This window comes from Ochotona princeps, chromosome 13, assembly GCF_030435755.1.
Source record: "Ochotona princeps isolate mOchPri1 chromosome 13, mOchPri1.hap1, whole genome shotgun sequence".
NCBI classification, from domain to species: domain Eukaryota; kingdom Metazoa; phylum Chordata; class Mammalia; order Lagomorpha; family Ochotonidae; genus Ochotona; species Ochotona princeps.
In genome coordinates, this window is record NC_080844.1 from 3,911,069 (window position 1) to 3,938,548 (window position 27,480).

At 52.5% G+C, this 27,480-nt stretch overlaps 1 protein-coding gene across 1 annotated transcript; it reads left to right on the top strand.

Moving 5' to 3' along the window:
• On the top strand, positions 1-26,585 carry LOC131481760 (USP6 N-terminal-like protein). The gene is made up of 16 exons (XM_058671884.1): positions 1-396; positions 1,478-1,547; positions 1,704-1,789; positions 3,053-3,092; positions 3,517-3,597; positions 4,024-4,131; positions 4,808-4,917; positions 5,267-5,315; positions 15,139-15,259; positions 15,893-15,987; positions 16,390-16,455; positions 17,107-17,206; positions 17,521-17,673; positions 19,221-19,496; positions 25,577-25,824; positions 26,553-26,585. Exons 2-16 carry the CDS (start codon positions 1,485-1,487, stop codon positions 26,583-26,585), a joined length of 1,629 nt encoding a protein of 542 aa, XP_058527867.1. The 5' UTR covers positions 1-396; positions 1,478-1,484.
• Positions 26,586-27,480: the final 895 nt, after the last annotated feature.

Here is a 27,480-nt window from a genome sequence, read left to right on the forward strand (position 1 = left end):
CCACATGCCAGGCCCAGGTGATGATGGGTACTCACTAACTGACAAACTGACACATGGTGGGTGAAAACTATTACCCTGGTGGGGAAAGTGTGTCTTCCAGACTCCTGACCCTAAACTACCTGAATGCCTAGATCAGATCCTGTGGACAGGCCTGTGTGGATTACCCGGTGCTGACTTGGTTCAGAAGGAAGAAACCTGTGCTACAGACATGCCATATGGGCAGTGGTTGGACTCCAGCTGCCACACTCCTGACTCAGCTCCCTGCTCATGTGCCTGGGCGAGAGGAGAAGATGGCCCAAGTGCTGTGGATCTACGCCCTTGTGGGAGACTCAGCTGAAGCTCCTGGCTCCTGACCTCAGCCTGGCCCAGACCTGCCTGTTGTCATCTTCTGGGGAGGTAACTGACACATGGAAAAGATCTTTCCTGTGGTTTTTTTTTTTTTCTCATTCCCTTTCTAGGACTTTGCTTTCAGGTAAAACTTTATCGTTATGTAATTGAAGATGCTTTCACACTTGTAGTACACTCTAATGAAAGCAGGAAAAGGAAGGAGAGCTTGAGGTGCAGGTTTCCTGGCATGTGGGAGTATCTGAGCAGGTGGTACAGGGCACTGGCACCCCTGGGTCCATGGGACCCCAACCACAGCCTTCTCTCTTCAACTGGCCCTGGGGAGGCCACTTGCTCCAGCTCTAGTGGCAGTTAGTGAAGCCATGGTTTAGAACCCTGGCCCGCATGCCAGATGCTGCCCCGTGATTGGCTGGCAGGATGCCGTGACATCACAGTCACTGGGAATTTTAAACCGAGACATGAGGCAGTCTGGCCAGTAGTGCATCAACTGAGCTGCTGAACTGCTGTTGGTAGCGAAGGCTGGAGCACAGCTGAAGGATGCAGACTGGTTCACGATGGAGGTGAGTGGGACGTGAGCTCTGTGTGTGCTGTGGCATGGGGACCATCACTCCCAGGGGGTGACACTGATCTCAGCTGTCTGTTTGCATGGGTGATGGCCCTAAGCCCTCAGTGGAGACCTGTGAGTAGGGCTTGTTTACACTTGTCCTTTCTCATGGCTGTGCTGTGTGTTAGTGTGGGTCCGTGTGGGTCTATGTGGGTCATGGGCTCAAGAGTCCAACTTATGGACAGATGTTATGTCAGGTGGGGGGCAGAGGACACTGCTCTGAGAGCCCTGGATGTGGGAGTGGAACGGGAGACCTCTGACCTGAGTTGTGGTTCTCCTATTAGACAGTTGGATGCTAAGCAGAGGAGGAGTGTCCTCCTTGGGCAGGTGAGGCTAGAGGGTGGCTGTCCCTGCCCCATCTTCCCTCTGTCCACATGCCCTGAGCAAGTCAGCATCCTCATTCCAGGCCACCATGGGCCTGCAGGTTCGGGTGTGGGGCTGTGCCTTCTGTGATCATGGGGACAGATGTGAGACCGCAGTCCCCATGACTCTGCTAGGCTGGGTCACATTTGGCCATTTGTCTTCCAGATTGGGCATGGTCGCTGTGAGGGCCCGACGGGACCGTGAGCAAGCAGCGACAATTGCCAAATATGAGCAGGTACAACCAGGGTGCTGGGCAGAGGAGGTGGGTCCTGCCTGAAGTGTGTGGTTGTGAGTGCATGAACCAGCCTCTCTGTGGGCACAGAGGAGAGTGGTTCAGCTCTGAGGGGCTCTGAGCACCCTGGTTATTCACCCTGTTCCCTCTTGACTGCAGGGCCACCAAGGTGTGGCTCTATCTGAGCCTGAAGAAGAGGATGATGACAGCGGCCGCCTCTTCCCAGACAGGCTTGGATTTCTACAGTGAGTCATTTGCAGCCCTGCTCCTTCCAGGCCAGGGAACCATTTCAGTGTGTCCTGCTTGAGGCTGAACACCTGTCCCCAGGTCCCTACCTGGGCCCTTGCTGCAGTCACAGTGCAGGCTCTGGTCAGCCTTGGAGCAGATCAGAGACACCCAGCAAGTGACTCAGGACTCAGGGAGGGACCGAGCTGGACATGCGGCAGCAGCTGGACACTCAGAGGCCTGTTTGTGTTGAGGACAGTGGGCAGCCTGAGGTCCAGCTCTGTTTCCAAGGCCCATAGCCTGGGCATCTGCATTCCACTGCTGCATCCAGTGTCAGCATATAAACCTGGCAGATGAGCACACTTCCTGGGTGATTGTGGCCATGCTGAAGTCCTGCTGAAGGGTTAAGCCTGAGGGAGAGCCAGGGCTGTGACTTCCAGGGCTCTACCAAGCCCAGGTTGCAACAGAGATACCAGGCTGGCGGGCTTGCAGGTGAGGGCACAGGAGCTCTGGCTGTGCTGGGAGGAGAGTGGTCATTGTGGTACAGGACCTAGTTTGAGGCTGTTCAGCCAGTTGTCCAGGGTAAGAGAAGCCCTGTAGCTGGGGTGCTGGGCTCAGGTCACCAGGAGGGGCAGAACCTCGAGATGCTTCAGGATGTGTCCTTCTGGCTCACCTCAGGACCAGGATTAAGCAGGGCTGGTTCTGGCTCCTCGGTATGACAGGAAAAGTGTCCAGAGAGGGTGGTCATGGTCTCAGCTGTCAGATGAGGGACATGGATGGGAGCTCACATTTGGGTGACAAGTGCACCAGGGAGGAAGGTGAACAAGGGAGACACACCCGGGAAGGATGTGATGGTGTCCTGTTCATGGGCAGGTGCACCCTCCCTGCACTGGGTACTGCAGGGCAGGTGCTGGATTTGCTGAGTCCTCAGATCACTTCTTGGGGATGGCTGATGGTCACACCCAGACCCTCAGCCCAGGGCAGCCTGTCCCTCCTCAAGAGAGCACTGTCCCTGCAGCTGCCAAGGGGCCTGCTGCACTCCTGAGTTGTGGCCTGACTTGGGACATTGAGCCCCCATGGACTGTGAGGGTGGGTGCCTGAGCAGAGATGCCCTGTGCTCACGGTCAAGGCCACTCCTGGTTGTGCACTGGCAGCATGGTTGCCTCCTCCCTTCCCTTCTCTGTTGCCTGGACTGAGGTGGGACACTGGTTCTTCCCCAGCCTGCTTTGGATGTAGAAGTGTGTGTGTGGAACCTTCCCTCACATCTGCCTCTCCCCTTCCAGTGAGAAGATGCTGCTTCAGGACAGTGTCCTGGGGACTAAGGTGAGAAGGAGTCCTTGGCCCGGGGCGTGTTCTCAGGGGGCCACAGGAGTCCCTGGCTGTGGACAGTTGAAGCCCCTTGAGGTTTTGCCCATGCAGAAATGACAGGCCCGAGTGGGGACACTAACTCATCACCTGTCCCCAAACTGACTGCAGCTCTGGGGAACCTGGCCTGTAGCCACCTTGACCCAATGGTGTGATAGTGACAGCCTTGACTGTAGTTTGGGGAACTCAGCCTTGACAAAAGGCTGTGCTGTGACAGAGTCCAGGCCACAGGCGCCCCTCCACCCCCAGAGGCAACGGGTTCAGGGCTCAGGGTCTGCACCTTTCCTTTCTCCTCCCATGAGTCCTCCCAGGGCTCCAGAGTGGCACCCAGGGGCCATCCTCCGGGGTCAGCAGCTGACCTCACACCATCCTCCTTTTGCAGCAGAAACAGATGGAAACTCGGAGACTCCAAAAGTGGGTCAAAATGTTGAAGAATTATACCAAATATTGTGACAGCAAGAAGGTACCATGAAGGGAGGGTCCATGGGGAACACATGGAGCAGAGCAGGGATGGGTGGTGGCTTTTGTTGGACTGGACACCTGCCTCTCAAAAGCCTGGGGCAACTGTCCTGCCGTAGACATGGGTCACCTGCACCCCTTTACCGTTATCACAGGTGACTCTCCTGGTACACAGTCCAGTGTCACCACTGGGACAAGTCCCAGACATGGACCAACATGCCTCCTCATGCTCCATAGGGAGCAGGCAGTGCATAGCAAGCCTGGGTCCTCAGCCCAGCCCCTCCTCTAACCTTGGTCACCAGGCCCAGGCAGATCCTCCCTCTGCTGACACAGCACAGAGTCCATGGCTTCCCCCTCCTGACGCCTCCTGCTGCACACCCTTCCCGGAGCAGCCATGGACCCATACACCTGATCTCCTCTCTCCCTGCAGTTCCATCGGAGATGCTTCAAAGGAATCCCCAGCCAGGTGCGGGGAAGCATCTGGATGCTAATGCTTGATGTGAACACAAAGAAAGCCCAGAACGTGGGGAAGTACAAGGTATGGATGTGTGCTCAGCCCACAATACACCTGGCCTGCCAGGTTGCATCAGGCGACTGGGTCCCCTGTGGTAGATAGTGCTGCATTGGAGCCTGGGGAAACATCCTGTCTTGATTCCCGTGGATCTTGGGAGCAGGGTCCAAGTGGTGTTGCCAGGCTTGCCCTCCCATGTCTTGATTTTGTGCTACCCTTGGACCTAAACTTGAAGACTAATCATTGCCCAGAGAAGGCTCAGCGCCAAGGGCAACTTGTGATGTCTTGATGGGGATGGGCCCCACTTACACGGACAGCACTGAGAGCTCGTCATGCTGGGACAGACAGGACCTGAGCTGCTGTGAGGAGGCTATGGGGCCTGAAGGTCGCTGAGGTGGAGATGCACCTGGGACGTGCTATGGGTGGCAGGGTGTACTACAGAGGGACCTTGCTGGCTTGACACTCACTGTGCAGACCCTTGGACGGTTCCTTGTGCAGGGCTGTTGGGAATTGGGGGTGACATGGGTGCTAAGGTGAGGTGAGCAGCCCAGACCCTCCCTAGACTCCAGATGCCCTGGGCAATGAGCTTCCTGCAGAGCCCTCCCCAGCACCTGAGGAGCTGCAGTGGATGTGGGGTGCTTGCGTGGCAGGGGGCATTTTCCTGCTCTTCAGGCTCCTTCCTGCCCTTGGCCCTGCCCTGCAGGCAATGAAGGAGCAGTCCAGGCTGCAGTCAACGCTATTCGACCAGATCAACTGGCCTGTGCGAGGGAGCTTCCGAAATCACCTGCTGTTCCAAGAACGCAATGGAGCCAGGTGAGGCCTGTGGGCTGGAGGGGCCCTAGGGATGAGGAGGAGCCAAGGTCCTGGGGAGATGGGGTTCTTGGGAGAGGCTGAGCAACAAACCTCAGAACAGTTCATTTACAACAGAAACAAAAGGGATGCAAGTGTCTTGATTTGCAGCAAACTCTGATTCCTTGCCAAAAGACCCTGTGGAGAGAGTGCAATGAAAAGAAAACAAAGCAACCAAAGTGCCCTGAGTACATCCTGGCTTCTGTGGCAGAGAAGTGTCCCGGGCCTTTGGTGGGCTGGCAGTGTCAGGGAGGCAGGGCTGCACTGAGAGCCTCAGCAGGGAAGGAAACACCACCCCTCCTCTCTCTTACAGGCAGCAGGCTTTGTTTGATGTTTTGATGGCCTACACCGTGTACAACCCTGTGAGTATTCCTGGATCAGCTCCTCAGGTCCTGTACCCAGGCTGCGCATCCAGGGTGAACCTTGTCACAGAGAGCCAAGGCTGCCTTGTTGGGGCCTCTCCAAACCACAAGTGAAGGAGCAAGTGTAGAGACCAAGCTAATGGCTCCCTGGGACCAAGCCCACGTTCCAGAACGGTAAAGTTGTTCCTTGCTCCTGGACTGTGCTTCATATTCCAGATGCAGGCAGGGTTGGTGATGCTCCACTGAGTACCGGCATTCCATAGGCTGCTGGGCAACCTGGGTGACTGTGCTGTGCTGTTCCTTGTTGAGTTTTGATCCTCCTGATGCCACTGCACCCGTCAGTCACCTGTTCAGGTGCCACTGGTCTGAATTCCCCTCCACAAGTGCCACAGCCATGCCCACCCACTCAGGCCTTTCCCATGAAGGGAACGGCTGCCAGACTCCTCAGCTGACCCCAGCAAGGTCTGGGCCTCCCATCCTCCTGACCTGTCCCAGGCACCCTGTCGCATGCCTGTGGGAGACATATTCAGGCAGCCTGGATCCACACCCAGGCCTTGTCCATTCTCTTTCCTAGCCCGTGCAGGCCTAACCCTGCTGCTGCTTCCTCCTGTCTGAAATGGTGCCCTTGTAGCGTGCACACACAGAGCACAGAGTTCCAGGGGTTTCTGTGGGGTGGAGCGTGGATTCCCACAGCTGCCTGCCCCACCCTGAGACCTAGGAGGTGCACATGGGTTGTTGCCTCTGGTCTCCCCAGTCACTGTGAAAGACCCCCGATATGGGTGTCCCTCCTTTGGAGAGGCCCCTCCCAAGGAACAACGAGACCACTTGTGCGGATGCAAACAGCAAGAGGTTTATTCAGATACACAGGTACCTGGGGCAACAAAGTCTCTTGGAAGACTTGCGCGCCCTAGGTTGGGGTCTGGGGGTTTTTATGGGGTTCAGGAGCAGAAGCGCAATTACAGAAGCAAGAAGCATAGTTACAGGACTCTGATTGGTGGACTCCTATAAGGCCAGGGTCATGATGATGGCAATTTTATTTTAGTACCGGGGATTTTTAATAATGACTAGTTTAGCCTTGAGTTGGTTCCCTATCCCTGATAACAGCTGAGTTGGCGCTGAGTTAGCTCTCTTTCCTAATATTTCTGCCTTATTTGGGGGCCAGATGTTTGGCCACGGATATGAGGCAAGCTTGCCCTGTCCTTGTCCGCTTCCTTTCCAGAGATCCTGTCATTCTTAGTTTTAAGCCTTGCAAAATGGCGTTGCTGCTGCTAAAGCTCATGCTTTTTGGTGAGGGTCTTTCATTCCCCCCTTTTTCTTCTAACTCCGAATGAAATCTTTCATTCGGCTAGATGGTAGTGGTTTCTATTTCTAGGATATCTGGATCATCTTGTTGGATTGTACGGTACCGGGATCGAGCGATCTGGTATGGTGCAGAATGTAAGGTTACTACTAAAGTCTGAATAAGTGCGAATCTGTTATTAACAAATGCAACTAATTTCTTATAAATACAGGGTCCAAAAAACAAAATTAGGAGAAAAATAATTAGGGGTCCCATTATTGAGGTTACTAGGGTAGTGAACCAAGGTGACCGGTTGAACCAATTCTCGAACCAACCCCGTTCTGACTCTAGTAGGTGTTGTCTTTGTTTGAGCCTTTCTCTGAGTTTAGCCATGTTATCTCGCACTAATCCCGTATGATCTGCATAAAAGCAGCATTCTTCTTGGAGTGCCACACATAGTCCTCCCTGTTGTAAGAATAGAATATCTAATCCTCTTCTATTTTGCAGTACTACTTCTGAGAGAGAGGTTAAAGACTTTTCAAGGGCACTAACTGATTCTTCTAATGTTTTTATATCATTGTGCATAGCATTTTGGAGCTGTTTAAATTGACCAGTTTGTATGAGAGCGGTGGTTCCTGTCCCTATTCCTGTCGCAATCCCTCCTACAGTTATGCCTCCGAGTAACAAAGCCAGAGTGAGGGACACTGGTTCTCTCTTGGTTCGAAATCTATTCTCAAAATGGTCAAAAATATATTCGGAACCATGATAAATAATCTTAGGCCATAATTCTATTAAAACACAATAATCAGAAGTCAAATTAAGTATCACAGAAGAGATGCATGGAGTCAATCCAGTATTGCATGCCCAATAGGTTCCATTGGGAGCCATTAAATTATAATTTCCTTTAGTTAATGTTTTGATTTGACTGCATAATGCCTGATGTGTCGTGGGAATAGTTCCTATACAAAGACCTTGTCCGGATACTTCAGACAGAGTTAATTTATGTTGGGGAACAGTAGTACAATTGATGGGTGTAGAGGTGTGATTAGTATAATTTCCTATAATGGCGGTTCCTTCATAATAGGGAGGTCTAGAGATCAAACATAGCCAACAGTCTTGAGTCCGATCTGGGTCTGTGAGATTAAGGGTTGAATAGGCTCCTTGCAATAAATCGAATAATCTGTCCCCTGTTGTGGTTGTCACAACGCGGTTACTGATCTGCGGAGATAATGTGGTAACATTTTGGAACATATTACGAACTTGTGGGACTTGGGGTGCCAATAAAGAGGGTTTTCTCTGTCTAGGAAGGACAGGGTTGGGACCAATAGGTTTTGAGGGGCCCTGGTCCAGACGTAATCTGAGAGTGAAAATGAATCCTTGATCTGTTCCTGACATATAAAATCTCAGACCCCATGTCCTTCCCTTAATCCATTCTGGCAGATCACTTATTTTTCTTCCTTCAGGGGTAAAGGAAATGTTAAGTGGATTACAAGAGAAATCTTCACAATCTCCACCTTTCCACCATTTTTTCCCAGGGTTAAAGAAACAAGTACCGGGTCCTGAGCTGGTCGGAGTATGCTTACTCCGGCTGACTTGTATCCAATCCTTTTTGTTGGGTTTCCAATAGACTGTCCCAGATGTCTCACAACCCCATGCAGCACAAAAATAGGCATCTAGCCCCCCACAAGTGTGTATCTGCGTTTTATCTCTTCCAGTTCCTGGACATACATAAAATGGAAGTTTTTGCAGCTCTACTCGAAAGCGGGGATGGGAGCATCCTGGTATCTTATAAGGTGCCCGATGGCATGGACATAAGCCATACTTGGTCTTAGGGACACATTTAGGTCTTTCTTTTGCAGGATCTATTGAGGGGATGTCCCAATTATTAAGACCGGCAACTAAATCACACACATCAGGGGTTAAATCAGGCCACCAGGTCCCAGGGGGGGCTATTTGGGAGGTTGACCACACAACATCTCCAGTTTGAGAGAGAACTTCCCAAGCCATTGATCGGGAGATATGGGGACTGCTGTGAACTAAGCTAGAATTTAACATCACTCCTATAATAATCAGGGAGCCCCACGGGTTAATCTTATCTTTAGAGGATTTTGAGTGCGTTGGACTTTCCATGTTGTCGTGGCGTTGCTTTCTTCTTCTGAAGAGTGGGCAGCCTTGACGTGGGAGGCGTGGATCCAAGATGAGATGCCGTCTACTTTGAGTGCTGTTGGTGTGGTCAAAAGGACGGTGTAAGGACCCTTCCACCGAGGTTCCAGGTTCTTAGTCTGGTGTCTGCGGACCCACACAGAGTCTCCTATCTGGAAAGGGTGGGGTACCACTGGTTGATCCGTCTGGTCCTTGTAGGCAGCTGCAAGTGGTTTCCAGATTTCCCGCTGTACAAGTTGTAAGGCCTGTAAATGAGCTTTTAAAGAAGGATTATTGGCAAAATAAGGGATTAAATTTGAACTAGAAAGACTAACGGGGGACGGAGGTGCGCCGTACAAGATTTCAAAAGGAGTGAGACCATGTAGTCCTGGAGTATTTCTAATTCGGTAAAGGGCTACCGGAAGGAGGAGCACCCAGTCTCTAGAGCCAGTTGCAAGCGTGAATTTGGTCAAAGTCTCCTTGATGGTTCTATTCATTCGTTCTACCTGTCCTGAACTCTGGGGTCGGTAAGCACAATGTAATTTCCAATCAATCCCCAGTAACTTGGACACTGATTGACTTATCTGAGAAACAAAAGCAGGCCCATTATCTGTTCCTAATACCTGAGGCATACCATACCTTGGGAAGATTTCTTCTAACAGTTTCTTGGTCACAACGTTTGCAGTCTCGTGTTTAGTGGGGAAAGCCTCTACCCATCCTGAAAAATTATCTACAAATACTAGAAGATATTTATAACCATATTGTCCAGGCTTTACCTCGGTGAAATCAATTTCCCAGTGAGTCCCAGGGCGGTGTCCTCGCACTCGAGTTCCTTGTCCTACTTTGGTTTTTCCCGCATTAACTTGTGCACACGCCGTACATTCATCCACTACAGTTTGTAAGATTTTATTTTTCCCTAGTAGGAAATAAGGACTCTCTTCTCTATCCAGAAGGATTTTCATTTTTTTACTGCTGAGATGGGTTAATTTATGTAAGCAGGTAATTAATTCACGAGTTTGCTTTTGGGGCATTACAGGTTTACCGTGAAATACCCAATGTCCTTTTTCAGCATCATGTTGTGCCCCTAATTCTTGTAAGATTCTTATATCTCCAAAGCCATATTCAAAAGAGGTATCCAGGGTGGACCGCACTTCCTGGGTAGTTAGAGAAAGAGCTCGAGGCGGAGCTTTGTTCTCTAGAGCCACTTCCCGGGCAGCAGTGTCTGCCAGTCGATTGCCCCGAGCTTCTGGGCTCTGTCCTTTTTGGTGTCCTAAGCAATGGATGATACTCAATTTTCGAGGCAAAAACAGGGCCTTAAGTAAAGCCAAGATCTCAGACTTATTTTTAATGTCTTTGCCCTCTGAAGTCAGTAACCCTCGCCTTCGGTATATTTCTCCATGAATATGTGCCGTGGCGAAAGCATAACGGCTATCAGTATAAACGTTAAGCCTCTTACCTTTTGCCATTTGGAGCGCCTGGGTCAAGGCGATGAGTTCAGCCTTCTGGGCTGAAGTCCCGGATGGAAGGGCCTTAGCCCAGACTACCTCGGTCTCTGTGGTTACTGCTGCTCCGGCTTTTCGTTCTCCATTATCTATGAAGCTGCTCCCGTCCGTATACCAGGTGAAGTCCGCGTCCTGGAGGGGCTGATCCGTTAGGTCTGGTCGTGTCCCGTGTACTTCTGCGAGGATCTGTAGGCAGTCATGCTGTTCTATATCCTCCGGTTGGGGAAGCAGAGTTGCTGGGTTTAAGGCAACAACCGGTCCAAAGTGTATCCGGTCCGTGTCTAGGAGCATAGCTTGATAATGGGTCATACGGGCATTGGAGAGCCAGCGGTCTGGTGGTTGTTTGATTAGGGCCTCAACTGCATGAGGCGCCAAGATAGTCAATGATTGTCCCAAAGTTAATTTGCCAGCATCCTTAGTTAAAACGGCTATAGCTGCCACCATCCGCAAACAAGGTGGCCAGCCAGAGGCAACAGTATCCAGTTTCTTAGAGAGGTAGGCTACAGGTCGCCTCCAGGGCCCCAATCTTTGAGTCAGGACTCCCTTTGCGTAGCCCTGCTTTTCATCCACAAACAATTCAAAGGGCTTCGTGACATCGGGAAGGCCCAAAGCGGGAGAAGTCAGAAGAGCCTGCTTGATATCATCAAAGGCCTGTTGCTGCTCAGACCCCCAGTTAAACGTTGCTCCCTGCTTTGTAAGGGGGTAAAGAGGGGCTGCCATTTCAGCAAACCCAGGAATCCATAGGCGGCAGAAACCCGCGGTCCCCAGGAATTCTCGTAGTTGACGAGAATTCCTTGGGGCGGGAATGTTGGTCACCGCCTGCTTGCGGGCGGCAGTCAGCCACCTCTGTCCATCTTTTAACTGATATCCTAGATATGTGACCTGGGTTTGGCAGAGCTGTGCTTTCTTTGCAGAGGCTCTGTAGCCTAATTGTCCCAAAGTTTGTAACAGGGACTCAGTGCCCTGTCGACAATCTGTTTCGGTGGTTGCTGCCAATAGGAGGTCATCCACATACTGTAAAAGTATTAGAGTCGGATTCTGGACTCTGAAATCTGCGAGGTCCCGATGGAGAGCCTCATCAAACAATGTGGGACTATTTTTGAAGCCTTGAGGTAACCTGGTCCAGGTCAGTTGACCTGAGAGTCCCAAGTCCGGGTCCTTCCATTCAAAAGCAAACAAAGATTGGCTTTGGGGACTAAGTCTGAGACAAAAGAAGGCATCCTTCAAATCTAAAACTGTATACCAAATATGTGTAGGCGGAAGTGTGCTAAGTAAGTTATAGGGATTAGGCACAGTGGGATGAATATCTTCCACTCTCTTATTAACTTCCCTTAAATCTTGCACAGGTCTATAGTCCTCTGTTCCCGGCTTCTTTACTGGAAGAAGCGGGGTATTCCAAGGTGATCGGCAAGGAACTAAAATGCCTTGATCCAGAAGTCTCTTGATATGTGGTCTGATACCCTGATAAGCCTCTTGGGACATTGGGTACTGCTTTATAGAGACCGGAGTCGCAGTGGCTTTCAGTTCAATGATCAGAGGCGGCTGCCGGAGTGCAAGGCCTATCCCTCCGGTTTCCGCCCAAACCATAGGAAATCTCTTTATCCAAGAATCTAAGTTTAAATTTTTTATCTCTGTATTATTTGGCCCCAGAATCTCATATAACCTGTATTCGTCTTCTAATTGGAGGGTGAGGACCTGGAGAGGCGCTCCCTTTGGATCAGTTATTCGAATCCTATTACTCTCAAAATGTATATGCGCCCTTAATTTGGTAAGCAAATCCCGTCCCAATAATGGATAGGGGCAATCAGGAACATGTAGAAAAGAATGAGTCACTTTACCAGTCGCCAGCTGCACTCTTCGGTCAGTCGTCCAATGGTATCTTTTTCCTCCGGTCGCTCCTTGGACCCAAGCCGATCTGTCGCTCAAAGGTCCCGGCGCATGGGTCAACACCGAGTGCTGTGCCCCGGTATCCACCAGGAAGGTGACAGGTTGCCCCCCAACGTTAAGAGTTATCCTGGGCTCAGGGGGGGGCTCCTGGCCCTGACCTCTCTAATCTTCTAGAGTCAGTATGGAAGCCGGGTGCCCTGGTCTTTTAAATCTCTTTAGGTTCTTAGGGCAATCTCTGGCCCAATGTCCTCTTTCCTTGCAATAGGCACATTGATCTTTATCTACTTGGGGGCTCCTCCGATCCCCTCCTCGTCTCTCCTGAGTTTGTCCTGTCACTATGGTGGCTAATAGCCTACTTATTTCCTTGTTTCTTTTGCGATCTCTGACATTCTCTCTCTCTTCAGCTTCACGTCTCAACCTTTCATCACGTTCTTCTGCTTCCTTTTTAAGTCTCTCATCTCTTTCTTCCTGAGTTTCACGCTTATTAAAGATACGTTCTGCCTCTTTAAGTAAATCCTGAATAGAGCTTTCTCTGAGATTATCAAGTCTCTCAAGTTTCTTTCTAATGTCTGGAGCTGATTGCCAGATGAAGGACATGGCCACATTGGTGGCTTGCCCTGGATCTTCTGGGTTATATGGGGTGTATATACGGTAGGCCTCTTTTAGCCGCTCAAGAAATGCCGAGGGAGTTTCCTCGGACCCCTGTACTACCTGCTTGATCTGAGCCAGATTGGTGGGGCGCCGTGCCGCCCCATGGAGACCCGCTATGAGCAACTGGCGATAGAGACGCAGGTGGTTCCTACCTTCATCCGTAGTAAAATCCCAATTGGGCCGCTCCAAAGGAAAGGCTGCATCAATCTCATTGGGTAATTGGGTGGGGCGGCCATTGTCTCCTAGAACATTTTTCCTGGCCTCCAGGAAAACCCGTTGTTTTTCCTCGGTCGTCAATAATGTCTGTAGTAACTGTTGACAATCATCCCAAGTGGGTTGGTGTGTCACTAAAATAGACTCAATCAAAGAGGTTAGCATAGAGGGATCCTTGCTAAAGGGGGGATTGTTATGTTTCCAATTGTATAAATCAGAGGCAGAAAACGGCCAGTACTGGAGCCGATCATTGGGACCGGCCCGCAGAGGGAGGGCACGGGAAGTGGAGTCAGGAGGTTGTTCCCGACGCCCTCGTAGCCGCCCTGCCATCGGGGAAGGTGCAGGAGCGGCGGCTGGGGTCTCTTCCGGTTCAGCTTCTGCCGCTTGTTGATCTCGATATGGTGGGGGTTCCTCAGCCAGCAGGTCCATTACTAGATCTTCTCCTGGGGGTAAGACCTTAACTTTGGGTGATTTTTCCTTTGCATTTTGAATCTGTGTGGGTTTGACAAGGGTTGGGTAGAGTGAAGACTGAGAGGGGCGCCCAAGGGTTGGAAGGGGAGGAGGAGCAGAGGGGATGGGGGTAGAGGGTGGTTTAAGAGTAATAAAAGGCCTGACCCACAGAGGTGGAGCATGAATGAGGGCCTCCCAGGTAATTATATAGGCCACTTGGTCTGGATGACCATGGGGACCAGGATTCATCACTTTGTGTTTGACCTGTGAAATAATGTTAGGATTAAAGGTTCCATCTCTTGGCCAGCCAACGTTGAAGGTTGGCCACTCTGAGGAGCAAAGGGTAATCCATTTTTTCTTGCGGACATCTACTGACTGATTGTTAGCCATGTCCTGGACATCTCGCCAATGCTGTAAAGTAAGACTAAGTGGGGTGGTAATAGATTGTCCCATTATCTCGACAGACGAAACACTGAACACAAAAACCACAAACAATAGGCCGGCACTGAAACAAAACAACTTCGCAGCGCGGCTTCGGTGCCAAACCGAAAGCAAAAACTCAAATGGAGATCGTGATGAGAGTCCGGATCTCTCGTCTCCCAAACGAACCGTGTACCCTTCAGACAGTGGGGGAGCCCCAAAGAGTCCTATTCGGGTCAGGTTCACAAAATTCAAATGAGCCAGAAACCTGACTCCAAATGTCCCCGGAACGTCTTCCAGGGTTGCGGTCGGGAGTCCGAGCCCGTCGGCTCCTCCACGGGTCCGCCAAGTACAAAGCGACACGGCCGGGTCGTACAAACGCAAGCGCGAAATTTCAACACAAACACAAAGACAAGGACATGAACAAATTTCAAGCGCTGGCCAGCTTACCTCCCGGAGGTGGGTCGGTGGTCCTTGGGCAGGGGTCTCTGATCCCGGACGAGCCCCCAAATGAAAGACCCCCGATATGGGTGTCCCTCCTTTGGAGAGGCCCCTCCCAAGGAACAACGAGACCACTTGTGCGGATGCAAACAGCAAGAGGTTTATTCAGATACACAGGTACCTGGGGCAACAAAGTCTCTTGGAAGACTTGCGCGCCCTAGGTTGGGGTCTGGGGGTTTTTATGGGGTTCAGGAGCAGAAGCGCAATTACAGAAGCAAGAAGCATAGTTACAGGACTCTGATTGGTGGACTCCTATAAGGCCAGGGTCATGATGATGGCAATTTTATTTTAGTACCGGGGATTTTTAATAATGACTAGTTTAGCCTTGAGTTGGTTCCCTATCCCTGATAACAGCTGAGTTGGCGCTGAGTTAGCTCTCTTTCCTAATATTTCTGCCTTATTTGGGGGCCAGATGTTTGGCCACGGATATGAGGCAAGCTTGCCCTGTCCTTGTCCGCTTCCTTTCCAGAGATCCTGTCATTCTTAGTTTTAAGCCTTGCAAAATGGCGTTGCTGCTGCTAAAGCTCATGCTTTTTGGTGAGGGTCTTTCAACTGCCTGTGCTCTGGCCTTGAAGGCTTCTCTCCAGGGACTCTGAGACCTGGTGTATGCTCCAGTGCTCAAAGTCATGGCACCCAGGGACAAGAGAGACCAGTGGCTCCCTCCAACATTTTCCTACTTCGTTCCATGCATGACGAAACCCTCCCAGGAAGGTGGCCAAACCCATCGGAGACTACCCCAGCCAGAGAGGTCTCTGAACGTTGTTCTGGGTTCTTGCAGGAGGTGGGCTGTGGCCAAGGCCTGAGCCATCTAGTGGCGCTATTGCTGATGTGGCTGAGTGAGGAAGACACATTCTGGGCTCTGGTCCAGCTGATGGAGAACAAAAAATATGCGATGTCCGGTAGGTGGATGGGAAGGGTGGGCTCCCTGCACAGCCCACTACTTCATGGACACAAATCCACATGACTAGAGCTTTAATCCTCACTGTCATGCCCTGGGTGTGGAAGCCAATCTCCCCTTGGAGGATTGCTGAGAAGCCAGGGCTAGCAGAAGCCTCCTCTATTGAGCTGTTCAAGCCTTCCCCATGATCCTGCAATCTTCCCTTACTGTCCTGTGTGTGGGAATCTCTAGGCCAATGAGTCCTGTCTGTGTCCACGTGACTCATGTCTCCACTTGCCTCTGTGCCTCACATTGGTCTACATGCACACCCGCCACTAAGCCACACCTGATACTCCAGGAGGCAGCATCCCCTCTAAGGTCACCCCCTTCTCACTCCTGCTTGTTGGAATGGTTGTAAGGTACCCAGCTTGAATATGTTCCCAGCAGACACTTGGGGGCAGTCAGGGTTGGATCCCACACAGTCCTACATGCACCCACATTCTAACGTTTCTCGGCCCGGCTCTCTGTCCACCCTCCTGCCCCTTGAGAGCCTCTCCCAGCCCTGGGTGCTCAGCAGGATCTGCTCCTCCCTGTGGCTCTGTTGCCTTCCTGGGTAGAAGCTCTGACCCAAGGGCTGGGGACTGATCCTTCTCAGGTCTCTACACACGCGGATCACCAAAGCTGAAGACACTGCAGAACCACCTGGGAGATATTGTGCACCACACCCTCCCGGCTCTCGAGCAACACCTGGTGAGCAAAGGGCCTCCTTGACTTGTTACTAGGGCTCCGCAATCATACCTGCGGGGGGGCGGGGAGGTGGGGGTGGGGCGGGGTGTAACAATAGGCTCTCGGCCCGTTTGTTGGTGTGGGAAAGTCATTCATTCAACAAGGTTTTCCAATCACCTAGATGTGTGGCAGTGGGGGCCTTTGTTACCCTTTGCAGCATGTGGTCCCTGGGGTTGCATAGATGTAAGGGAGACTCTCCTGAAGGAGAAGAGATTGGTGGCAGTTTCCCTTCAGGAGCCTGTGTGGCTGTGAGGAGCACAGACACCTGCTGCTGGGCTTGCCGCACCATGGGGCCCTGCCATGGGCTCAGGCCAGGGGGAGTTCAGGCCTGCTTCTGGCCCTCACCTCCCTCTGCCTCTTCCTCAGGAGCAGCAGGGACTCAACCTCCAGGACTGCACGGCACACTGGTTTACTCAGTGTTTTCTGGATGTGGTAAGTGCAGCCCCAGTGACACCTTACCCAGAGGAATTCCTACCTCAGTAACTAATCTCCCACCCCAGTGTCCACTTGCCCACAGCAGAGAAGAGCCCCCACAGTCCCAGCAGACAGTATACAGGGCCAAGCCTGTACCCAATCAGCTGCCCTGCCCTTCAGGATTTGCCAGGTTGAGTCTGAGGCTGAGGGCCAGCAGGGAAGGGACAGGTGCCAGGAACACACATGCTGAGAATCCTGGTGAAGGCCAGAACCCTGCAGGAGGAGGCAGGAGATCCCCAAGGCCCTGGGCTGTCCCCCAGGATGCAGCTGGGCTAATGCCGCCTCACTCCTGGAAGGTAGCCTGGACTTGACCCTGCTGAGCCCTCACCCTCAACCAGGTGTGGGGTCTCTAGCATCCCCCATGGCTCCAAGGGCACAGAGCTCTTGCTGGATCCCTGGGTCCTGGCTGTGCTCCTGAGGTCTCACCCCTCCTCTCTCTGGGCCTCAGCCCCTCAGTGAGCTGGGAACTAGCCAGCAGACATGGTCCCACCCAGCAGTGGGATAAGTTCCCGTGATAGAGCTTGGGGCCTGCTGTGATCACCACTCCCTCGTCAGGGCCTGCACACCCTCCCCACTGTGGCCCTGCTCAGGCCCTGCTCTCTCCCCCAGGCTCCATTCCCCCTGGCACTGAGGATGTGGGACATCTTCGTCCTGGAAGGGCAGCATGTGCTCACCACCATGGCCTACACGATGTTGAAGGTTCACAGAAGTAAGTCCTCAGGCCCCAAGAAGGCAGGGTGCTGGGGATGAGGAACTGGGTCCTCGTTTCCATCCATCACAAGTGAGCAGGGAGGAGGCCAGGAAGATGTGGCCTCTTGCTTCTCGGGCACCTTGGGAGAGGCTCTGGATGCCCCTGCACTACCCCACACCAGCCGAGCACACAGTCCACAGGGAGACCTGGCAGGGCATTCTCCCCTCGTCAGTCCCCTCCTTTCACCTCTGGGTAACCCAGCAGCATCAGCAGTCCTGGCTGTGGGGAACCCCTGTGACCTCTCCCAGCCTCACACCCTCCCTCATGCCTAGAGCGCCTGCTGAAGATGACCAGGGACCACCTGCAGGAATTCCTCCAGGAGAGCCTGAAGCAAGTCTGGACCCCGGGCGATGACATTGTCATCAAGCAGCTCCAGGCCTCAAAGCATGAGCTGCGGAAGCTGCACTGTCTCCTGCCTCCCCAAGGTGAGTCCAGCACAGGAATTCAGCCTGATTTCCCTTGGGTGTGTCCACAGTTGGAGGGCCCAGGGCTGGCCATCAGACCCCAGGGCCTTCTCCCTCTTCTGTGTCACGCTTGGTCTCCCCCTGCTGCTCAGTTCTGCTCCAGAAGCTTCTGAGCACAAGGCCTGGCTGGGCCCCAGGCAGCTTCCAAAGGTGTTCCTCAGGGTCGAGAGAGGGTTGGGGTGATGGCTGGCCTGCTTCATCTCAGTAGCACCCGATGCCTGTTGTCCAGGCTGTGGGGGTGTCCTAAAGGCCTTCATAGACTTGTGTCCTTGGCTGAAGTCATTGTGGGGGTGAAGGCCAGACCCTGCTTTAAGCACCCCAATTCAGGACAGGAAAAGAGCCCTCTTGGGACTGCAGGGCCTTCCTGGGACTCCCACTCTTGAGCCACATGAGCAGCGGTCCTGCCTGGCCTGGGGTGGCCTTTCCCTGATTGGGACCAACACAGGTGCAGAGCATGATGTCAACAGCTGTGTGCATCCAGGATCCTCATAGGACAGAGGTGTTGGCAGGGATGGAGGGAAATGGGGTTGTGGCTGACTCTGTGCAGTGGTGGCCAAGGTATGTAGTTGCTGGATCACTCCAACCATCAGAGATCCCCTGGAAGGCCCAGGTGCCCTGGGAAGCAGGGACTGCAGAAGCAGGGACTGTAGCTCCCAGGGCAGACACCAGGGTGTAGCTGAATGCAGGGGTATAGGCCCAGCGTGGAGCCCATGTCTCTGAGGACACAGAGGGCAGCATTACCTGGAGCATCACCCTCCTGTGTGAGATGGTAGGGAGGGTCCTGGTTTTTGTTGATGCTTGCTGCTGTAGCTGACCTGAGAGCCTAGATGGGCACATAGAACAGAGATGGGTTTGTGCAAGTATGGAGGCTGCAGAGGCAGGCCCAGGTGCAGGCCTGTGCATGTCCTGGTGAGGCACAGCTGTGCGTCCAAGCAGGTGCACTCGTGTGTCCTCGGGCACAGAGATGCTGAATGTGAGTCTTGCAGCTAAGAGCCAGTGCTCTGTGCTTGGGTGGCAGTGACTCAAGGGCAGAGGACACAGGTCAGCCCTGCCACCTTTTGTGAGGTGTATGCCCTGACCCCAAGTGCTCTGCCTGTGGCCTCATCTGTCCTGAAGTCCCAGCTCCGACCTCTGGCACCTGAGGAGTCACTTCCATCCCTGCCATTTAGGAGGGACACAAGTGCGCCTACTAAGCCATTCCCATGTCAGGGCACAGGGCAACCTGGGGGTCAGCTTACAGGAACCTCACTGGGTCCTGAGGGGATGCCAGGTGTCCCCAGAGCTAGACTGAGAGGCAGGTAGGTGGGCCATGCACCCCAAGGGGTGTGTCCGGCATAGCCTGAGGTGTTCCCCACACTGTCCTGTTTCAAGATACACATATTTTCCCTCTGGAGTCATCTGTCTAGAGGGTGTCCTCAGTGTCACCCCATGTGTCAAGGTCCCCAGGGACCCTACTCTCAGGCCTCATGGTGTAGGTAGAGCAGCCAATCTCTGTCTTTTCCTTTCAGCAAAGCCCAATGAGTCCTGCAGCCTGTGTCTGGGGCTGCCACGTGTTTCTCTGGAGCAGATGCCTCCTCCAAAGACACTGAAACCTTCCAATATTACTGCAGAGAGCTCATGCGAGCAGAATAGGGAGATAACTTCTCACCCAGAGGGGACTGCTCATCCTGAAAGTTCCTCTCTCCACATGGTTTTGAAGAGCAGCCCAGAGGATGAGGCTGAGAACTCTACAGAAGGAAACACCAAGGGCCGGGGCTCCGGCTCCTGTGGGCTGACCTCCGAGTGTGAGGGATCTTCTGACATCTCCCCGCACTGCGGGAGAGCATGGAAAAGGAGAAGGCTGTCCACCTGGGCCAGCAACTCCTGTCTCAGGCTGCCTGCCAAAGGCACAGGGTGCCTGTCCCCTGTACTGCGTAGCCAGCAGGGCCTGGTGGCCCCTTCCACACCTGCCCTAGTCTGGCTGGTACCTGTTCTCATTCATTCACCTGCAGCCCCAGCGGTGGGGCTCAAGACCTCACACCTAAAGAGCGTCCTTAGCAGCCCACCTTGCCGCGGGGACAGTCCCAGCCTGAAGCCTGCTGGAGTCATTGCTGTGCGAAGACCACAGCCCTGGGTGCCCTCGCCTACCAGTAGCTGCCTTGCCATCCGCTCCCTGAGGCAGCTGCAGCTCTCCAGGATGCTGCAAGAGTGGGCTCACAGCACACCCTATTTCTCCATGTTGGCCTCCATCATGCAAAGAGCTCCCTTCAGGGGCTTCTGTCCCCTCTCCCTGAGGGGTGTCACCCTTGGCCAACTCATGCGCTGAAACCATTTGGGTCTCATGGTTGTTTAGAGTGCCCTGAACAGCCCACACTCAGGGTACTATGCCAGGCCCCGTTGGCCGGCAAGCTCTTCACCCCGAACCTCAGACCTTTACCCATGATCTGACCCTGCATTAAATCGTTTGTTTTGAACAGACTTGCTCCTGTTTTGTGTCCTCACACCCAGCTCCAGCCGAGCTTCCCCTGCTTCCTCACGTGCATTTAGGTTCTACACACCCAGCCCCTGGAGAGCCCTGCTCAGGACAAGCACTGGTCATGTCTGTGCTCTGTCCTGGGCTGTCCTGATGCCAGGGCCCCTTGCTTACTGCCCTGGCTCTCCCTGTCTTGCTGAACCTCCCAGAGCCCAGCTCCTCCCCTCCTGGGGCCAGGGAGAGGGCACCAGGCCTGCTGGGTATGTGCCAGGGTAGTGGCAGAATCCCACCAGGGGAAGGGACTGCCGTGGACACGTAGCACCCAGAGCCTTGGGCAGTGGGAGGCGGCAGTACTGCTGCTTTTTCTCATGAGTTTTCTCAGCTGTCCAGTGCCACTTATTCAGCATTGGCATGCATGACTTTCAAGGCATTTGTAAGAACTAGCAGCTGGGGTCTGTCCTGCTGGCAGAACAGGTTAATCTTGCCAGCGCCGGAATCCTGTAAGAGGACCATTTCTATCCCAGCGCTTCCAATTTTGATACATCCTCCTTCTTTGTTTTAGCATTTATGTATTTTGATTGCAACGTCACACATACAGAGGGGAGGAGAGACAGAAAGGACGTTCTTCCGTCCAATGATTCAGTCCCCAAATGACTACAACATACGGTGCTGAGCCAATCTGAAGCCAGGAGCCAGGAGTTGTTCTGGTTCTGCCACACAGATGCAGTATCCCAGGCTTTGGGCTGTCCTCTACTGCTTTCCCAGGTCACAAGCAGGGAGCCAGATGGGAAGCAGGGCTGCCAGAATTAGAACCGGCGCCCATATGGGATCCGGGTGCGTGCAAAGCTAGGACTTTAACCTCTCAGCCTCTGCATTGTGTCTCTCCATCACTCTTCTTATGGCCTAGGAAAGCAGTGGAGGATGGCCCAAGTCTTCGCACCCCTGCACCCATGTGGGAGACCTGGAAGAAGTTCCTGCCTGAGGGTCCGTGAACCCTGGGAGCAAGGGATCCCTTGGGGCATGGGTAACCTGGCCCAGGTCCTTGGCCCACTTGCCCAGTACTTGCCAGGTCCATGAGCCCCTGGGGTGAGGGCTCTGGCAGGGCCCTGCTCACTTGGCCTGAGTCCTTAGGCCCACCTGTAAGAACTGGTCCTCCTCAGTGGAAAAGATGGACTAGTGGACAGCTGGCCCAGATCCACATAGAGCTGCACATTGATCCCTGCAGAGGACATCTGGTACTGTGCAAGAGGAAGGAGGGCAGAACAAATTGGACACCTACCCTAGGAAATATCTTTGTGAATGTAGACTCTAAGGCCGATTATGTCCAATGGACAGTGAAAGGGTTCCCTCATCCTTGGACCAGCGAGATCAGCAGCATTTTAAAATTGTCAAAGCCACCTGGTCAGATCCCTCAGTGTGTGCCACATCGTGGCCCTAGGTTAATATCGGGTGGCAGTTTCCCATGCCTGGGGACTGGGACACTTGGGAGGTTATCATGACTTCTGCCATTTTTCTCTCCACAATAACCCCTCCTAGTGAAAATGAAAAGAAGGAACAACATTTGGAAACACAGATCACATGCACTTTTCCCTGACCCATCGTCTTCCCGCTCTGATCAACTATGTACATGATAGCTAAAAATATTTAAAATTAAAAAGCTTTTTAAAGTTCCTGGCTTAGGATTGGCTAAGCTCTGGCCATTTCAGCCATTTAGAAGTATATCAAAAAGGAAAAAAATAGGAAAGGAAAGAAAACTGGGACTTCTTTCTTTCATTCTCTTTGTAAATCTGGTTTTCAAATAAATATGAATAAATTGATTTCAAAAACAGGGTACTAATTGAAGGAAAGTGTTAAAAATGAAAATGTCGGCAAAGGTGATCTCAGCTAATTAGGTATTTTCAATGTTCACCCCTCCTAGCTGCACTGTACACATTGGTTGATTGATTGATTGATTTCCTGGCTAGAAAGCTAGAATGTAGATAGGAAAAGCAATGTCATTTCATCTTAATGACAGTCCTTGAAACAGGGGTTATTATGTTTAGCCTACCTCTTCCAAATGGGGAAACGGGCGTCCCAAGGCTCAAGGCCTCTCTGCTGTCTCGTGCCAGCACTTCTACTTGTGCTAACAGCTTACTCCGCCTGCACTGGGACTTGAGTGAAGATGGAAGTTCCTTATCCAGGCTCTTGAATGGGTCTGGAAAGACAGCAGTGAGACTCCTGAGTGGAGGCGTTGGAGTGAAGAGCAGGGGCAGCAGCACCTTGGAGCGAGAAAGCCAGGTCACTAGGTACCATACGAGGTGTGGATGACTTCTCCATTTCCTGAGCCTGTCCACCTCCTAAATGGATGATGTGCCACCACCTGGTAAGGAATGTCCCTGAGGAGCAACTGGGTCAGAAGAAGGGAAAAGCCTTTCAGAAGTCATGAACAGAGGCTCCCAATTCAGACACTGACTCTCAAGTAGAGTCATGTGGCCTTGCAATGGCCTCCCACAGCCTTGTCTGTCAACTGGGACTAGTAGCAGCCACCTGTCTCACAAGGGCATGAAGAGGTTTAAAGGAATATGTTGTAGTAGAGTACACCAAAAGGTTTATAGAAATGTGAAATGAAATACACATTTTTGTACAAGAGATTTTTGAAATTGCTCTTTCTATTCTTTGAGATGTGTTTATTTGAAAGGTAGAACCTCCCACATGATCGCAGGGAACTAAATACTTGAGCTACCTGCCACTATTCCCAGGCACATTAGCAGGAAGCTGGACTGCAAGTGGAGCAGTTGGAACTCAATGTAGCTCCCACGTGGGCTGCTGGCACTGCAGGAAGTGGCCCACCCTGCCTACAGTGCCAGTTCCATAGTTTTTTTCTTAACATGCATTTGTCATCATCTTTTTTTTAAAGATTTATTCATTTTTATTGGAAAGACAGATATACAGAGAGGCGGAGAGACAGAGAGGAAGATCTTCCGTCCGATGATTTTCTCCCCAAGTGAGCCGCCATGGCCGGTGCTGCGCCAATCCGAAGATGGGAACCTGGAACCCCTTCCAGGTCCCTCACACGGGTGCAGGGTCCCAAGGCTTTGGGCCGTCCTCGACTGCCTTCCCAGGCCACAAGCAGGGAGCTGGATGGGAAGTGGAGCCGCCGGGATTAGAACCGGCGCCCACATGGGATCTCGGGGCGTTCAAGGCAAGGACTTTAGCCACTAGGCCACGCCGCCAGGCCCTGTCGTCATCTTTTTGAAGAGACACTCATGTGCCTGGATTTCAACATTCGTTTACTTTGAAATAAACTCACTCTTTAATTGCATTTCCATGAACTTTTTGAAGCTTCCTCGCGAATGTGCGAAATCCGTGGAACAGCAGTTCCTGATGCACAGTACACATATAGCCCGTGCCACTCATTATTCTCTCTTCTGTCTGTATTTGATATTGTATTTTCTTATATTAAGCGGAACCTATGGAATCTGACCTTTTGGGATTGGCTCATTTCCCTTAGCATCATAGTTTCCAGTTGGACCCATTTACCTATTAAGACATGTATTTCATTTTCTTTTAATAGCTGAGTAGTTTTCCATAGAGTAAATGAAACAGAGTTTCCTTATCCAGTCTGCTGTGGATGGGCATTTCGGTTGCTTGTGTGTTATTGCCATTATTGGTTGTGCTCCTATGAACCTGCGGGTGCATGTTGCTTTGTTGTGTAACAGGTCTTTTGGATATATTCCTAGACGTGCTCTTGCTGGGAATGCAGATATTCAGCTGTCTGAGTATTCTCCATACTGATTTCCATAGAAGCCGCACCAGCCTGCAGTCCCACCAACAGTTCTGACTGTGGTCACTGTGTTCACTGGCTCTGTATTTGTGGGGAAACTTGATGGAAGTGTAGCAGAGACTGATATGTTCAGATATGGAGACAAAGTGCTGTATGTCTCTATCCATCCAGACCAAAGATGGACTCCCAGAGCAAGACTTGAAAATATGCTAAGAGTAAGATGATGGACTTTCTGACATTGTCCGTGCCTACATTGTGGGGAAACACATCGGTCACAGCGTGATGGACTTAGGACTGTTCATGAAGGACACCCATTGTAAAACTAGAGGGGAAACCAATAAGGAGGAGGGAGCTGGGGAAGGGGTGGGGGTAATGCCAGGGCCTATGGAACTGCATCATAAAACAGAAATACAATAAAATGAAAGAGTGAATGTTCTCTGCTGTCAAGCTGAATGGATTCTATGACATGTTCCCCCATATTGCTGCATCTGGTACTCACATTCATTGTATATTGCACCACTGTATGAGTACCATACTTTTAAAAAAAGATTTATTTTATTAGTATAGCAAAGTCAGATATACGGAGAGGAGGAGAGACAGAGAGGAAGATCATCCACTCACTGAATCACTCCCCAAGTAGCCGCAGTGGCCAGTGCTGAGCCGATCTGAAGCTGGGAGCCTGAAGCCTCTTTCAGGCCTCCCACGCAGGTGCAGGTGCAGGTGCAGGGTTATTGACTTTGGGCCCACCTGTACTGCTTTCCCAGGCCACAAGCAGAGAGCCAGAAGGGAACTGGGGCTGCTGCGATTAGAACCCACATCCATCTGGATTCCAAGTGCATGCACGGCAGCGAGGACTTGAGCCACAAGGCTAATGCATCAGGCCCTAACATACATTTTGTATGTCTGATTTTTCAATAACAATTACAATTACAAAAACAACTTAGAAAGTTTAAAAGAGTTATTTATTTATTTTGATTGGAAAGGCAGATATACAAAGAGCAGAGACAGAGAGGAAGATGTTCCTTCAGATGGTTCACTCCCCAAGCAGCTGCACAGGCTGGAGCTGAGCCAATCTGAAGCAGGACCTTCTTCTGGGTATCACATGTGGGCGCAAGGTCCAAAGATTTGGGTGGTGCTTAAATGCCTTCCCAGGTCACATGCAGGAAGCTGGATTAGAACGGACACCCATATGGTATCCTGACACATTCAAGGCAAGGACTTGAACTGCTATGCTATGGTACCAGGCCCAATAACAATTTTTTTCTTTAAGAAAAGAAATTGGCACATTCACAGGATCCCTCTGATTCTGTATAAGACAGTTCAAGGGCAGTGGTGGGTGCAGGAATATCCAGGAACAAGTTTTGCAGGAATGTATGTGATTGGCTGGGCTGCAGACAGCTCAGAGTGGTACTGTTGAGGGGTTTCGTCCCTGAGCGAGGATCCAGCTGGCTCTTCCCTGGCCCTTGGCGGGGCTCGGGGTGCAAGGCGCGGGACACCCCAGCAACCAGGCCAACACAGACACAGCGCCTCCTCAGCACCCCGCGCCCACAGCGCCTGCGCGCGCTCAGCGCCCACCGGCCCGCTTCCGGCTGCCGCCTACAATGCGTTCCTCCGCCGGCCCCTTTCTTGTTCTCCCTGTGTTTCCGTAGCCGGGCGCAGTGAGTGTGGGACCGCCTTCCGCTTCCGGCGGTGTGCGTGCGGGCGTGAGGAGGAGCAGCAGTTGCGTGCGAGCGGCTCAGTGGCGCGGGCTGTGCGGGCGTGCGGGGAAGACGCGTGTGGGCGCGGGGCGGGCGGCGCGGGGAGCCCTCCCGCGGGCCTCGAGGGCGGTCCTTGCAGCAAGCGCCTGGCGAGTGGAAAGTGGACACTGGGGACCTGCTGGAGAGGGGACTCCGGAGAGGTGAGTGAGCAAGGGCGGGGACAGCGGGTGTGGGGTGTAGGGTGCTGAAGTGGGGACGGGGGTGTGGGGTGCTGGGTGAGGACAGCGCGGCCGTGCGGTGTTGGGTGCTAAGGGGCCGACAGTGGAGTGCTGGGTGGAGACAGTGGGGTGTGTGGTGCTGGGGGTAGGGACAGCACGGCCTTGAGGTTGGGGTGCTGAGGTGTGGATGACACAGCCGTGGTGGTGGGAGCGTACGTTGCTGTGACAGTGTGGCCGTGGATGTGGGTTGCTGTGTGCGGACAGCGCGGATGTGGGGTGTCGGGTGCTGTATGGGGAACTTCGTTGCCATGGGGTGGTGAGTGTTGGGGGTGGGGATAGCGTGGCCATGAGGTATGGAGTTCTGAATGTGGACCTGCACGTTCGTGGGGTGAAGGGTGCTGAAGTGGGGACAGCACGGCTGCGGTGCGTGGGGTGCTGGGTGGGGACAGTGGGGTGCTGGGGGTGGGAAGAGCGCGACCGTGGGGTATGGGGTGCTGATTGTGGACAAGGAGGCCTTGCAGTGCTGGCTGTTGTGCGGGGACAGCGAGGCTGTGCGGTGGGGGGTGCGGAGGGGATGTAAACACAGCTGTGGGATGGCGAGCTCCTGGCAGGGATGCTGCGGGCAGGTTCCTAGCTGCTTCTGTTCATTTGGGGTCCTTTCCCACGAGGTGCGGCCGACAGTAAGCTGCTGTGTTCACTGCCGGTTCCAGGTAGTTTTGAGTCAGTCCCTTGTGCAACCCTGAGCGCGCACCATGGAGACCAAGGACCAGAAGAAGCACCGGAAGAAGCACAGTGGGCCCAAGGCCGAGAAGAAGAAGCAGCGCCATCTGCAGGAGCTACAGCTGGGAGAGGAAGAGGATGCCCGCAGGAGGAACCCCAAGGCCTTTGCTGTGCAGTCGGCGGTGCGGATGGCACGCTCCTTCCACAGGTGGGTGGGAACAGGGAGCTGGTGGTGCTGGCACTTGGGTTGAGGAGTTGGCTGTGGCTCTGAAGGAGCTGCGCCTTCCGGCAGGTGCCTTGTCTCAGATCCGGGTGGGAGGCTGTTCCCATGGAAGCTTCCTCTCCTGTGATCCCTTGCTGCTGGTTTGTGCATACTGGCTGGTGACTTTGTCTAAGAGAACAACATTGGTGGAATTTAATTGATAAAATAAAATGTTTCTCTGAAATGTAAACGACCTCTGTCCCCTTAGGGTGCTTTCATGTCATTGTATGAAATACTGAATTGGCAGTATTGAATCCTTGAATAGCTTTAGGGAGCAAGTCCTTGCTGTGTGTCCCACCACCATGGTATTGTTCACACATTATGCAGTAATGTGAGTTTAGGAATTATTCTTGTCCTCATTTTACAAGTCAGAAAATGGAGGCCCAGCAAGTAAGTGACTCTAATTTTATACCCAGGAAAGGAGGAGAATTAAATTTAGCTCCCAAATATCAGTTCTTGTCCATTAGTGATATACAGCCTCGGTGTTTCCGTTTTACTTAGGAAACAGATTGATCTGTCTACAGTGCTCCACTCCCTAAGTCCTGTAGGCTTGTGTGTGTTGACTGTTGGGGCCAGAAATGATCCAAGTGAGTTAGTTCCACCTGTCAATTGTCTGCTCTGTCTGAGATCTATGCTTGCAAGGGCCTTATCTTCTT